At 55.6% G+C, this 12,881-nt stretch overlaps 1 protein-coding gene across 9 annotated transcripts in view; it reads left to right on the top strand.

Moving 5' to 3' along the window:
- The window catches only part of WDR27 (WD repeat domain 27), a 144,395-nt gene extending 136,964 nt beyond the window's left edge, over positions 1 to 7,431 (top strand). For 8 of the 9 annotated variants that reach the window (XM_059401452.1, XM_059401453.1, XM_059401455.1 and 5 more), the window contains one exon: positions 6,478 to 7,431. In XM_059401452.1, the coding sequence (XP_059257435.1) occupies positions 6,478 to 6,777 (300 nt within the window). In that variant the 3' untranslated portion in view covers positions 6,778 to 7,431. The remainder of the gene's footprint in view (positions 1 to 6,477) is intronic. The other variant, XM_059401454.1, reaches the window with a different exon arrangement.
- Positions 7,432 to 12,881: the final 5,450 nt, after the last annotated feature.

Here is a 12,881-nt window from a genome sequence, read left to right as displayed (position 1 = left end):
TCCGGCTCGGAGGCCCCAGATGAAGCCGTCCTCACGTCCTGTGTACAGCGGCTTGTTTCTTGGTCTCCAAGTGCTACCAGTCATGCTTCAGAAGTGGGGGAATCCGCTTGTTTCCCAGCCGTCGGTCCTCAGAGCTCATCAGTGCAAGCACGGGCCTCGCCTTCAGACGGCCGCTCTGTCCCGCGAGCCTTTCTCCGTGTTGCTCTCCTACTGTTGGAGGGTCGAACGTGTCCGTGACTTCATTCTGTCGTTTCTTACGGCCGCGTTCTTGCACTCTGAGCAGAGAAGCGTTCCACACTGTTCCGTGCTTTCTGCGCAGCTGCTGTGTTTCCACAGAAACAAAACAGAGACCAAAATGACGGAAAGCCAGACCACGGAGACGGATCTACAGGTGACCTTACTGTGGACAGTAGAGTAAGTTAGACCAGGTGCCCGTGTGGCTCAGTCCGTTGAGCATCTGACTTTGATTTCGGCTCAGGTCACGATCTCAGGTTGTGGGATCGAGCTCCGCTTCCAGCTCAGCGGGAATCAGCTTGAAGTGCCCCTCCTTCCCCTCTGCCCCTCCTTCCCCACCCAAAGAGAATTCAAAGGCCGTCTTGGAATTAAAGCCAGAGAAGCTGACCTGTAGCACTCAGTAGGTGGTTGTGAGCAGGTCACACACGTGCCAGGGGAGGACAGACAGGTCCTTAGGAAGGATCCAGCTCCAGCACTGCGGGAAGGGCGGGCAGAGTCTGATGCTGGGGTGTCGACGCGTCTGCAACCTGAGCTCCAGAGCCAGACGAGACGCAGTGAAGGAGCGGCGAAACCAGAAGCAAGAAACACTGGCCAGGACTTCTCCTAAATTAAAAAAAAAAAAAAAAAAAAAAAACCGGCATCAATCTGTGGTTGAGTCTGCGTAAAAGGACAGGCAGGAAGAAAGGTCACAGTCACTTCACCTCAATCCACGGCAAACCGCAGACGGAGGGAAGATCTCGGAAGCAGAGAAAAGAAATCTACTAAGCCTCAAAGGGACGAGGGCGGGGATGAGCGCGAACCGTGACAAGCAGAAGAAACGGAGGTGACTTTGGTCATGGCCTGTCCAGAAGCCGCCACCCCCCAAGGTGTCCTCAGAAACAGAGATGCTTTCCCAAAGAAAGGACTGGCGGGAGCTGTCACCAGCCGCTCGCTCTGCACCGAGACCAGGAGGGGGTCCTCAGGGAGACGGAGAATGGGCCCCACGGGGCAGAGTGACCTTCAGAAGTACAGGGCGCCAGCACGGTCGCCGATGCTGGTAAATCTGGAGCAGTATTTACGTAAACGAGTGTGGTTCAGAGTTTAGAATCTTCGTGGCATTCAAGTGCGTGGAAACCCCTGCAGGTTGCGGAGGCAGAGGACGGAGCAGAGGTGCGAAGGGCCGGGTCGCCGGTTCTGGTCTGCCGGCCGGCGTGTCCGCCCGCGGCCGTGACTGCCCGCGACCGTGACCGCCCGCGACCGTGACTGCCCGCGGCCGTGACTGCCCGCAACTGTGACCGCCCGTGGCCGTGACCGCCCGCGGCCGTGACTGCCCGCAACTGTGACCGCCCGCGGCCATGACCGCCCGCGACCGTGACCGCCCGCGGCCGTGACCGCCCGTGACCGTGACTGCCCGCGGCCATGACCGCGCTGTCTGGGTTCCCAGAGTTTTGTCTCAAGTTTTGAAATCAGGACGTTTGGAGCTCTGAGCGCCTTTGGCTATTTGGGTTTTGTTTTTTGTTTGTTTTGTTTTGTTTTTTGGTGGTTTCCTTTGAATTTCGGGATGGTTCTTCCTAATTCTGTGAGTCTTCTCTCTTTTTTTCTTGGCTAGCCTGACTACGGGTTTGGCAATTTTATCTTTTCAAAAAAGGTAACTTTCAATTTAACAGATTTTTTTCTGTTGTTTCCCCTCACGTATTTCATTTTCCGTGTTCCAAGATTCACGGTTTCTGCGGAGCTTTGCTCTGACCTTAATCCCTCCTTCTGCTCACTTAGGGCTCCGTTCCGCTGTTTCTAGGTCTTTGAGGGGTAAAGTTAAGCTATTGATGTGAGATCTTTCTTCTCATTGGGCATTTATCCATTATCGCCGCACCCGCGCGCTGGGAGCGGAGCTGCTCTGTCCTGTGTGTCCTGCCACCTCGCGTCCTGGTGGTTTCCTCTTTGACTCCGCGGTTGCTCAGGAGGTAATTTCCACGTGTTTGTGGGCGTTCCCGCTTCCCTTTAGTTTCACACCTTGTGTTTGGACAAGATCCTGGAGATGATTTAACCTCGTTGGCTTTGGTAGGACTTCTTTTCTGAGCTCTCGTGGGACGTGCCCTGGAGAACGCTCTGGGCTTGCGCTCGGCGGCTGGGTGGGCTCTGCGTCGTCTGCTGGCGGCTGGGCGGCCGGTTCCCGCTGCTGCTTGGAAGGGAGAATGGAACACGAGTCCGGGGGTCTGACCTTCCCGGCCACTTGGACCAGACACCGTGCGACCGTGAGGTGTGCGGCGGCAGAGCTTCCCCCCTGCACAAAACCAGCGGAAATGCTCCAGGCAGTGGCTGGCGGTGCCTGTGCGGGGCGGTCAGAGCCGATACCCCGGGGAGAGTTCATGAGATCAAACTGCACAGAGAGCTTGTGTTAGTGACGCTAGAGAACGAACACGGACCTTCACTAGTAGCAAGTAACTAGACTGTTTACCGAGACGCGAGTCTGATCTTCCTCAATCCGCTGAAGACAACTTGAGTTCCAACGCCAGAGGTTCTGAGTAGTATGTGTTTGATTTAAAAATGTTAAGATCAACTTCTAGAAGTCTTGGAGATTCATTTGTTTATAAGTTTTGGCATCCTACGGAGAGGGGACTTGATAGGCTGAGTGATTTCCTCTCCCGGCTCACCCGGCCTGCTGACTGCGTAGGGCTCCCTGACATTGGGTTACGGACCTGGACCAAATGCCTCTTCCAGAAAGAATCTTGGGAGGTAAACGTGAGTATTTCTTGAACAACTGTCCTAAGATTGGGTGGATGGAAAGATACATTTTCAAGTTCTTTAGTGTTCATTAGGCTCAAACCATTTTCCCTAGAAAATACAGTCTAGGTTTGCAGCTTGTCTCTAGCAAAATTGCTCTTGGTGGACTTTTCCTTCGCACCTGCCTTGATCCGTCCCAGTGTCCCGCGGCCGGCTGTGCCCGGCGAAGGCATCGCAAATGGCCACGTCTCAAATCAGACCTTCCTCGACAGCACACACCCCTCAAAGTAAAGTTCTATCATAAAAACGGAGTCAAAACCCGAGTTAATAGGCCATGCTCGTCATTACCTCTGATCCGGTGTCCGTGTCGCACACTGTCACGTCAGGGGAACGACCGCCAGAAAACAGGCTTCCCACTTTCACCGGCCAAAGGTAGATTCGACAAGATAAAATGCATCGTGGTGAAGCAAGTTCTAGTGTGGCTGGACAACAGCTGAGAATCAGGAGAACGGCATTTCAGCCGACGGTTTAAACACGTCCTTAGGGTCACCGAAGCCGCTGCCACGTGGGCTGTCCTTAGCCGTGCTACTCGCTTGTGCGAGACGGACCGGAAAACCTGCGGGAGTCACGAAGTTTGACCTGGAGAGTTTTGATGTTCTCCTTTGTTTTTGGTGCTGGTGAGGAAGTGTGCAGGAGGAGGCCTGGGGGTGTCCGTCCCTCGGGGGTGGCCCTCACTCGGGGGGTGGCCCCATGCTGTCTTCACCTGCCTGACTGCTTTCAGTCCTTCATTTTCTGGGCGGGAAGAAACACTGACTTGTTCTTGTCCTTGCTTCTCCGGAAAACAGGCTGCGTTTGGGGAAGAGGATGAAATGAGAGAAGTCGGTGTCACCGTGGTGGGAGGGACAGTGAGACGGTGCTTCAGAGCCATCCGTGAGGGACGCACACCCATGTCTACTCTCACACGTGCGGCTGCAAATCCTCACCCCCCTGAGATCCGAGGACGTCCGTTGTGTGTCCACAGCACACCACATCCATTCACGTCCGCGGACGGCCGGGCTCTTCCCGAGGGAGCCTCGGCTGAGCGCACGGAGAAAGCATCGGAGCCCAGATCCCTCCAGGGTCTAGCTTCCCGCACGGGCCCTGTAGGAGCCTCCAGCTCCTTGCTCGGCAGCAGAGGGCAAAGACGGCCAAACCAAGCGTGTACGTGTGTACCTGATGGGTCTGCTGATGGACCACCTTTATGAAGACACACAGGACACAAGTGAAAGCCCTGAATGACATGACCCCCAGCCTAGGGCAGCTAATGCCAAACCAACAGTTGGACCATGGGGCTCTTGGTGGAAAAGCTGCCCCTGGTTTTGGGAATCCCGGAAAAGGGCATCATGAGTCGCGCGCGGAGCACAGCCCCCTTGTGGCTGTCCTTCCTGAGGTGACTCTCCAGGGATATTTCACGGAATCCCCGCTCACAAGTTTGCAAGGAGTGTCACTGCCGCACAACAAGAAGAGAAGTGAGCTCAGAGAGGCGGCAGCTCAGTCAGGACTGGAGGCTGCCGAGGGCTTGCGCGCTGTTCCGGAGGACCGGCCACAGCCCTGCAGCTCCCCGCCACGCCTCTGCGCAGACGACCCTGCAGGTGACGTGTGTGATATTTGCCGGGCGCATAAGGCCGAGGTTGAACTGAGCCATTAATTTCCGTTAACTGCTGAAAGGGAATGTGACTTAGAAGATCGCTATCAGGGAAAAAACACCCATGCCTTCATGATTTGGGCAATGCTTTGGGAAGGTATGTTTTTGGAAAATGTAGATTTTATAATTAAATAATACATTTTTGATGACCGAAGAAGAAATAGTGAATTCGGGGAGTTCTGAGAGCAAACTAACAGTCTGCACAGAAAGGACAGCGGAGGACCTTGCGCCCCAGATGACATTCTCTGGAGCCTGTGAGGGAGATGGACCCAGAAAACGGAGCTTATTGTGGAAAGAGCAGAAGAGCAGGCATCGGACGTGACTTAGAAACGCAGATTTTGTTTGGCTCCACAGTCCTAACCGAGTCACAGAAGAAAGTCTCTGAAATGCAGCGGAACGGATATCGGAGTGTGGATTTTCCGAACTTCACTGGGTTGAGGGGACGTCAGGAGTGCTTCGGGGCGGGGGGCAGCCCCCAGCAGGGAAGGCCCGGTGACGGGGTGTCGTGCCGCAGCAGAGCCCCAGTGCCTCGCCCGGAAGTGGGGCGGCCGCCCGTGTGCGTTTGGGCTTGCGCCTGCGGACCCCGTGCGCCTGCTGACCGTGGGGAGCGAGCCTTCCCACGGGGCGCAGTGTGGCTCGGAGTGAGATCCGGACGGTGGCCACGGCGGCCTCTTCTCGAACACGGAAGGAAGCCTGGTTCCCCGCAGGAGCTCCGAGCACGTCTGTGGGGAGCAAACAGCAACTCGCTTGCAGAGAGCAGGGCGGCCGGTGCGCTTACCCTGGGTTCTGCGGAGCGAGGTCTGCACGGCTGAGCTCCTGAAGGGGACCCTGGGCGCAGAGCAGAGAGGCCGACCAGCCCAGGCGGAGAAGGGCCTTGGGGAAGCGTAGATTTGTAAGGGGAGAATCAGTAAAGAACTTACTGGGGGGCAGGGAGCATGAGCTCCTGTTTCCCCCTGATGCCTGCGGTCCCGTCCGTGACCCATTCCCCGCCATCGTGTGAAGCTGTTCTCTCTGTCAGGACACGATGCGGCCGGAAGCGTGGCCTGACCTGGACGTGTGCTGGGGCGGGCAAGTCCGCCACCGCTCTGGGGACCTGCTAATCCTCCTCAAAGCGCTGACTGCCGGCTGGCGTCTGGTGTTACAGGGTTTCCCGCTGGGGGCCGGCGCTTCCACGTGAGCAGACGGGCCACTGTGGACCCGAAGGCTGTGTGCTTGACGGGACAAGACTAACGCTGGACAATGGGAGACTCCTTTGTTCATCGAAAAATTCATCCAGATGTTCACGCCGCAGGCCAGCAAGTACCGGAAGGTATTAGGAAAGTGCCCAGGACAGACCTGACGCTGAGAAGGTGAATCGTGTTTTATAAACGGATAACGCACTTGTGGAACGGCTGCTTCAAACATTTTGGGTACAGAGTCTCCTGCAGTACTGTTTCTAGACGTGTGGTTTCTCCTACTTATTCTGATTTCCTGGGGGAAGAAGAATACTTTCTAAGGGGAAAGATTTTTTAAGAATAGAACAACTGTAAGTTTTCCGCTTAAGAGTAAAACACTGTCTGCTCAGCCCACGCGGTGGCTGCGTGCAGGCAGCCCTTCGGGGCTCTCTGGAGCGGGGAAGTTTGGGACCGTCCCATGCTGCGTGCGGGACGGTCCCTCTCCCGGCCCCGGGCTATGAGCACCGGACCTAGAAGGCCCGACTGTCACATCATGTGTCCTGGAGGCTGGGAACCGGAGTGTGAGCTGCGGCATGACTCCGTCTACACCCAGTGAGAGGTCACGTGTGCAAGATGAGCTGCCCCCTGGGTGTTCTCAGTCCCCTGAGCGCCTCGTAGTAAGTGCCTGTGCGCCTTTTATTCCAGCACGAGGGGCTCCTGTTTCTCAGAACTGAACGGCCCGACCCGACACCTCTCATGCTCTTCGGGAATTACTCGGTGTTAGAAATTTGCAGACCACGCGGTCTAGGCATCTCGACACGTCTGCAGCCTCCCATCAGCACGGTGAGCTCTTCTGCTTTGTTCTGGGGGGTCGGCAGAGCGAGGCCCTGGGGGAGCGTGTCCTCCCCTCATGCGCAGACGCGGCGAGAGCTCACACCCCAAGCCCGCGTTTGGGGACAGGGTAGGTGCCGTCGTGTTGCTTCTCTGTCTTGCTTTCAGAAATAAAGAATGTGAAGCTGGATCCCGTCTCTCGCTTCAGAAGCTCTCGGGGGTTTGAAGGAGAACCCGCAGGTGGGGGCTTCGCCGGCCGCGGGCTTGCCCTGTTGCGCCTCGGCTCCCGACGCGGTGACTCCCCCGGGACCTCCTGTTCGCAGCCGGGGGTCTGAGAGGCGCCGTCCTGGTGAAATGCTCAGTGGAGAGTCTGGAGCCTCGAGACTTGGGGCTCAGACGCTCTGGCCTGTGCGTCTGAGACAAGGAAGCCGAGGCTTCGGACGGATCAGTGAATCCCCACCTTGGAGAACAAATTAAAAGCAGATTCTGGGACTAAAACTCAGTTTTCCCCCACTTCCAGTCCAAACACTCTTCATGGTCTTAACTATTTGAAATTACTTTTTTTTTTAATTTTTAAACTTTATTTCTTCAGCATTCCAAGCATTGTTAATGCGTTTGGTTTGGTCACGTGTCCTGGCCTTCACGCGCCCCTTTCAACCGTCCCGAATCGCTGCCTTGTGTGGCACAGGTGCCCGGATGGCTCTGCGCTCAGGACGCCTCCGGACTCGATGCCTGGACGCGCGGGATAAATCCACAGTTTTCACGAGCTGCTGGCCGGCCCGGCCACAAGTGACCTCTTTCTCTTGGACTGTGGAAATAATAAAAGTTTCCCCGTTGCCTTTGTCTTGTGTTTTTTTCTTTCTGACCTAAACAAAAGCACAAAAGATATTACATCTGAGCATGACTGGAAGCAGGTGTTTCTACACTAGGCACATGTCTCCTGAGAAGAACCCGTCTTGACCTTTCCTGTTCACGTGCGTGTGTAGGTGTTGTCTTTGGCTTGTTGGGCACGGGCTGGCTTCCCCACCGAGAAAGCACTGAATTTGCCCCAGTATGCTGTGCTGCTTCACTAGGAGAACCGCCGCAGACTCCCGAGCTAACGTGGGGAGCAGCGAGTCAGTCGTCCGCTCGCACTGTGCTTCCCGGAGCTGCCGTGCGCGCTGGGAGACGCGGCTTGTGCTCGGACACCCAGAAGAGCTGCCGGGGAGCGTGACTTGGAGTGTGGCTGCGCCTCTTGAGGGGGCCGGGGCTCTTCCCGCTGCTCCGTCCTTCACACAGAGGCGTTGGAAGCATGAGTGTGAGCATCTGTGAGCGTGTGTGTGCGCAGTGTGTCTTGGTGTGTGCATGTGTGTGGGCATGTGTGTGTGCGAGCTTCTGTGAGGGTGTGTGTGTGCACAGTGTGTCCTGGATGTGTGCATGCATGTAAGCATGTGAGCATGTGTGTGCGCAGTGTGTCTCGGTGTGTGCATGCGTATGAATATCCATCAGTGTGTGTGTGCACAGTGGCTGTGGTGTGTGCATGCGTGTGAGCACGTGTGTGTATTTGAGAATGCTGCTATGAGACCTGACTTAGAGGCCCGTGAAGGGATAGGGAATAGTAGTTCCCGTAAACACATTTAAGAGCTCATCTACAATAACGGCAGCCTCGTGTTCAAGTGTAAGGAAGGGTGAATGTTTCAAAAATGGTGTTCAAGAAAGTCGAGTTCTGTTTGTATAATGTTAGAATATTGGTCTCTACCATATATGAAAATAATGTCAAGATATGTTAAGAGTTGTATGTAAAACTCTGAATTGGGAAGAACCTCACAGTCACAGAGTAGAAAGGATTGGTTTGAAGACACACACCGTCTCACCTCTCATTCTCTTGTAAAAAATGCACCAAATGTCATAAAAGGGAATCTCGTTAAAAAATAAATACACTCAGAAAGATCAGATATACTGGAGGGGATAAAATAGCTATAAAATTTGGGGAGATAAAAGTTGGATGAAGGGTGATGGATTCGGCACAGGGAGTCCCAAGGGTTGGAAGACCCCACACATGTCACTCGGCTGGGTCCTAGCTCTGCTCACGGCTGCCTCGGGACTCCCTGTGCCTGCTGAATCCATCACCCTTCATCCAACTTCTCTCCATCTCCCAAAATTCTATTACCATTTTATCCTGTGAGGCAGGAATCCATCAGAATCCTAGAGGAGAACACAGGTAGTAACCTCTTCGACATCGGCCACAGCAACTTTTTTCAAGATATGTCTCTAAGGGCAAAGGAAACAAAAGTGAAAATGAACTTTTGGGACTTCATCAAGATCAAAAGCTTCTGCACAGCAAAGGAAACAGTCAACAAAACAAAGAGGCAACCCACGGAATGGGAGAAGATATTTGCAAATGACAGTACAGACAAAGGGCTGATATCCAAGATCTATAAAGAACTCCTCAAACTCAACACTCAAAAAACAGATAATCACATCAAAAAATGGGCAGAAGACATGAAAAGACACTTCTCCAATGAAGACATACAAAGGGCTATCAGACATATGAAAAAATATTCATCATCACTAGCCATCAGGGAGATTCAAATTAAAACCACATTGAGATATCACCTTACACCAGCTAGAATGGCCACAATCAACAAGACAGGAAACAACATGTGCTGGAGAGGATGTGGAGAAAGGGGAACCCTCTTCCACTGTTGGTGGGAATGCAAGTTGGTGCAGCCTCTTTGGAGAACAGTGTGGAGATTCCTCAAGAAATTAAAAATAGAACTACCCTATGACCCTGAAGTTGCACTACTGGGTATTTACCCCAGAGATACAGATGTAGTGAACAGAAGGGCCATCTGTACCCCAATGTTCATAGCAGCAATGGCCACGGTTGCCAAACTGTGGAAAGAACCAAGATGCCCTTCAACGGACGAATGGATCAGGAAGAAGTAGTCCATATACACTATGGAGTATGATGCCTCCATCAGAAAGGACGAATACCCAACTTTTGTAGCAACATGGACGGGACTGGAGGAGATGATGCTGAGTGAAATAAGTCAAGCAGAGAGAGTCAGTTATCATATGGTTTCACTTGTGGAGCATAACAAATAGCATGGAGGACATGGGGAGATGGAGAGGAGAAGGGAGTTGGGGGAAATTGGAAGGGGAGGTGAACCATGAGAGACTATGGACTCCGAGAAACTAACTGAGGGTTTTGGAGGGGAGGAGGGTGGGGGATGGGTGAGCCTGGTGGTGGGGATTAAGGAAGGCACGGACTGCACGGAGCACTGGGTTTGGTGCATAAACAATGGATCCTGGAACACTGAAAAAATAAAATCAAAAGGACAAAAAGCCCCCATCACCGGCCACTTCTGAGCTGGGCCTGGGTAGAGCTAAGATCAGGCGCGATGGTGAAGATGCTGGAGATTTCTTCCTGCTTCCACACCTGGGGGCAGCAGCCCCAATCCTGCCTTGCAGATGACTGTGACAGCGGAGGGATGCCCGGTTCTCGAGAGGGCATGACCACTGTCCCGGAGTGTGGCCAGTGCTTATTTGCTAGTGGTGCATGCAGGGCTCCTGGCCCCGCCCCTTCCTCATTTAGGGCCTGCAGATCAGGGGTCCGGAGGTCCCAGCGGACGTCAGAGGGCTTTCCGCCCACCAGCCTCAGAGAACTGAAGATGCAGATACCGGGGCTCCCAGCCAGCGGCCCAGCCAGACAGCCCACAGTCTCCGTCACATGCACCCAGGGCCACCCACCGCCCGAGATTCCCCTCGTCTCTGTTCCCCGGTCACAGTCGTGACCAGAGAAGCAGGAGCGAGTGGAGGCCTGAGGCATGAAAGACAAAGCTCAGAAGATCAAGCAGAAAGTCGTCCGCTGGGAGGAGCAGAAACGGGCCTGCTGAGGGAAAGGGAATCTCCCACCAGCGGCCGCAGGGACATCAGGAGCGGTTGCCTCTGTGAACCAGGAACAGGACACCGCAGATGAGGAGCAGCGAGAAGAGAGAACCACTCGGGGAGGAAAGGTGATTTTCACCTCTAGCAGAACTTAAAATCTCACTCTCCCAGCCCCGGACAGGGCACCCGGACAGAATGTCTCCTGGCTCGCATGCCCGGTGGTGGGCCCCTGCCCCGTCCACAGGCCCTGCCCTGACCTTCGGTTTGAGATAGGCCAGCTTACATGGAGGCCTGGGCTCTGCCACCTTGCTGTGGTGGGGGGTCTCTGGCCTGGTCTTGAACAGCCTCGCAACGCTGGGAAGGTAAGGCCTTGCTTACGGTGGTGCCCACAGGGGCCTCTGTGCCTCTCAGGGAAGCTGGAGCCGTCACAACCCAGAGAACGTGGCCTTCCCTGGGGGCTTGCAGGGCAGGGTCACTGTCCCATGGCCACACGGGACATGCTTGCAGACACGTGCAGGTGCCTTGGAGTGGGTCTGGGCACACACGTTCATCCATGTGTTGTGCACGGGCAGATCAGCCGGATCGTGCGCAGAGGCAGCGCTCTTCTCCTGGAGGCCGTGGCCATCAGCGAGCCCCCTGCCAGCTCTGTCATTTCTCCGTGACCCCCTCACTGCTGCTCAGTCTCGAGCCACATGCTGGAGAAGGGAAAGGTGTATACACTCAGGCGCATCGGATCGTAACAGGGAAAATTTGCAACATGTCACTAAACGGGACACTTCTGTCGCGTTATGGTTTCCTGGGCTAACGTTTGTGGTGGGCGCTCACAGACCTAACCGAGTCTGAGCGGCCGCGTCGACGGCGTCAGCGACGTGCGCACGAGGACGCCGTGGGACCTTCCTGTGGCGCCGACGAGCGCGTCCCGCTCACCACCAGGGCTGCCTTCCCTGTCAAGTGCAGCAGGAGTGAAGGCGTGCGGAGACCAGGACGCGGGCTCCCAGCAGGGCCCTGTGGGGTAGAGGGCGCCCCGGCTCGGGGCCGTTGGTGAGATTCCGGGCTCTGCGGCGACGAAGGGACGCGGCCCCCAGGGCCCAGGTGACTGTGAGAACGAGCCGCACGCCCCGCGTGGTACCAGGGCATCACCTTCCTCGGGACACCGGCTGTTTCCCACCACAGCTCCAAGACCCCGTGCCCCGCATGGCCGGACGTCACGGCCCCCACAGCAAGGAGACCCCTGCCCTGGGCCGCGTGTCCTCTCCTCTCTCGCGGGACCTGCCGGTGACAAGGTGTCTCTTCCTCGGTGGCCTCACTGCCAAGCCACGAAGGATCGTTTGCTATTTTGGCCGAAAGCTTCCTTCTCTTTGGAGGAAAATACAGTTGGCTTCCATGCTCGAGACAGATCTGGGAGTTGGCGTGCCTCGTCAACACGCCAGCGTGGTGGAGTCGCAGGTCGGGTGAGGCCCCCGGAGGGGTTCGAGGCTGCAGGAGAGGCTCTCGGTCCAGCGTGAGGGACACAAGAGCTTTGATGCTACAAATGGGAAAACTAGAGAAACCTGGGGAAACCACTGAACAGAACAGTCAACAGACACACTGGTGTGAGGTCACCTGGGCCGAGGACACAGCATGTTCTGGAAAGCCCAGAGAGGGTGTGCCTGGAAGAGGGAGGCCGAGGGGGCTTGGGGCTTCCGGGCCAGGGTGAGCCGGGAGGGCAGGGCTGGAAGATGCAGCTTGTCTGGGAACGGGGCGGAGGGCGGGGCGGGGGGCAGGTGACAGAGCAGCTGGTGAGCGGCGAGAGAAACCAGGGGCTCCTGGTCGAGGGGCACATGAGCCGTCTCAGGCAGACAGCCCGGGAGGAGACGCAGCCGCGCGCTGTGTCCTCGAGCTTGGGTTGTTGTTGGGGGAGGGCTGCTTTCGGAACAAGACTGGCCAAATGGACACAAGTGTCCCTCCACGGAAGGAAGAACGAGCGTTTCTGAGTAAGCGAAGTTGGCGTTGGCGTGGCATGGCGTCCGCAAGTCATGGGGACATCTTGTGATCCTGTCTCCGCGGTGATTCAAATTCAGTTTAATTAACATGTAGTGTATTAGTTTCAGAGGTAGAATTTCGTGACCCATCCGTCTCATACACCCAGTGCTCATCACATCACGGGCCCCCGGAATGCCCATCGCCCACTCACCCCGTCCCCCGCCTGCCCTCCAGCAGCCCTCAGTGTGTTTCCTGTGACAGTCTCATGGTTGGTCTCCATCTCCGATTTCTTCCCATTCAGTCCCCCCTTCCCTAATTCCTCTGCACTATTCCTTATATCCCACATACAAGTGAGACCATGTGATAGTGGTCTTTCTCTGATTGACTTATTTCTCTCCCCACAATACCCTCGAGTTCCATCCACATTGTTGCAAATGGCACGATTT

The sequence above is a fragment of the Mustela nigripes genome, chromosome 5 (genome assembly GCF_022355385.1).
Source record: "Mustela nigripes isolate SB6536 chromosome 5, MUSNIG.SB6536, whole genome shotgun sequence".
NCBI lineage: Eukaryota > Metazoa > Chordata > Mammalia > Carnivora > Mustelidae > Mustela > Mustela nigripes.
Note: the sequence above shows the minus strand (reverse complement) of the source record. Positions and strands in the feature narration are given on the sequence as shown.